At 63.0% G+C, this 343-nt stretch overlaps 1 protein-coding gene across 1 annotated transcript in view; it reads right to left on the bottom strand.

The window, feature by feature from the left end:
• INHBC (inhibin, beta C) overlaps positions 1-332 on the bottom strand; it is a 1278-nt gene extending 946 nt beyond the window's left edge. The window contains exon 1 of the mRNA XM_010009592.1: positions 110-332. Coding sequence (XP_010007894.1) covers positions 110-332 — 223 coding nt within the window. The remainder of the gene's footprint in view (positions 1-109) is intronic.
• Between the last annotated feature and the right edge of the window lie 11 nt (positions 333-343).

Here is a 343-nt window from a genome sequence, read left to right as displayed (position 1 = left end):
CTGTGCAGAGGAGAAAAGCTCTCACTACCTTCCCGCAGGCACCTTCCCTCTGTGCCCCCAGCTCAGAGCCCACCCCAGTGTGCCCCTGAGGTACAGGGTCTGTACAGACCTGACTCGGCAAAGCTCAAGATCTCGTATTCCTGCAGACCCACCCCAGGATGCAGCTGAGGGACGCTGCTGTCATGGAGCATCCCAGGGGAGACAGGATCCATGCGCTGCACATGCATCCTGCCGAGGGCGGTCAGCAGGGCCCTCCTGGACACGGGCTGGGTGACGTTGGGCCTGCCTGGCAAGCGGAGCTTGGCGAGGATGCTCTGCTTTGCCCGTGCCATGAGGATGTGGC

The sequence above is a fragment of the Nestor notabilis genome, unplaced genomic scaffold, assembly GCF_000696875.1.
Source record: "Nestor notabilis isolate BGI_N333 unplaced genomic scaffold, ASM69687v1 scaffold22112, whole genome shotgun sequence".
Classification (NCBI taxonomy): Eukaryota; Metazoa; Chordata; class Aves; order Psittaciformes; family Psittacidae; genus Nestor; species Nestor notabilis.
The sequence above is the reverse complement of the archived record's forward strand: the minus strand, read 5'-3'. Positions and strand labels throughout refer to the sequence as shown.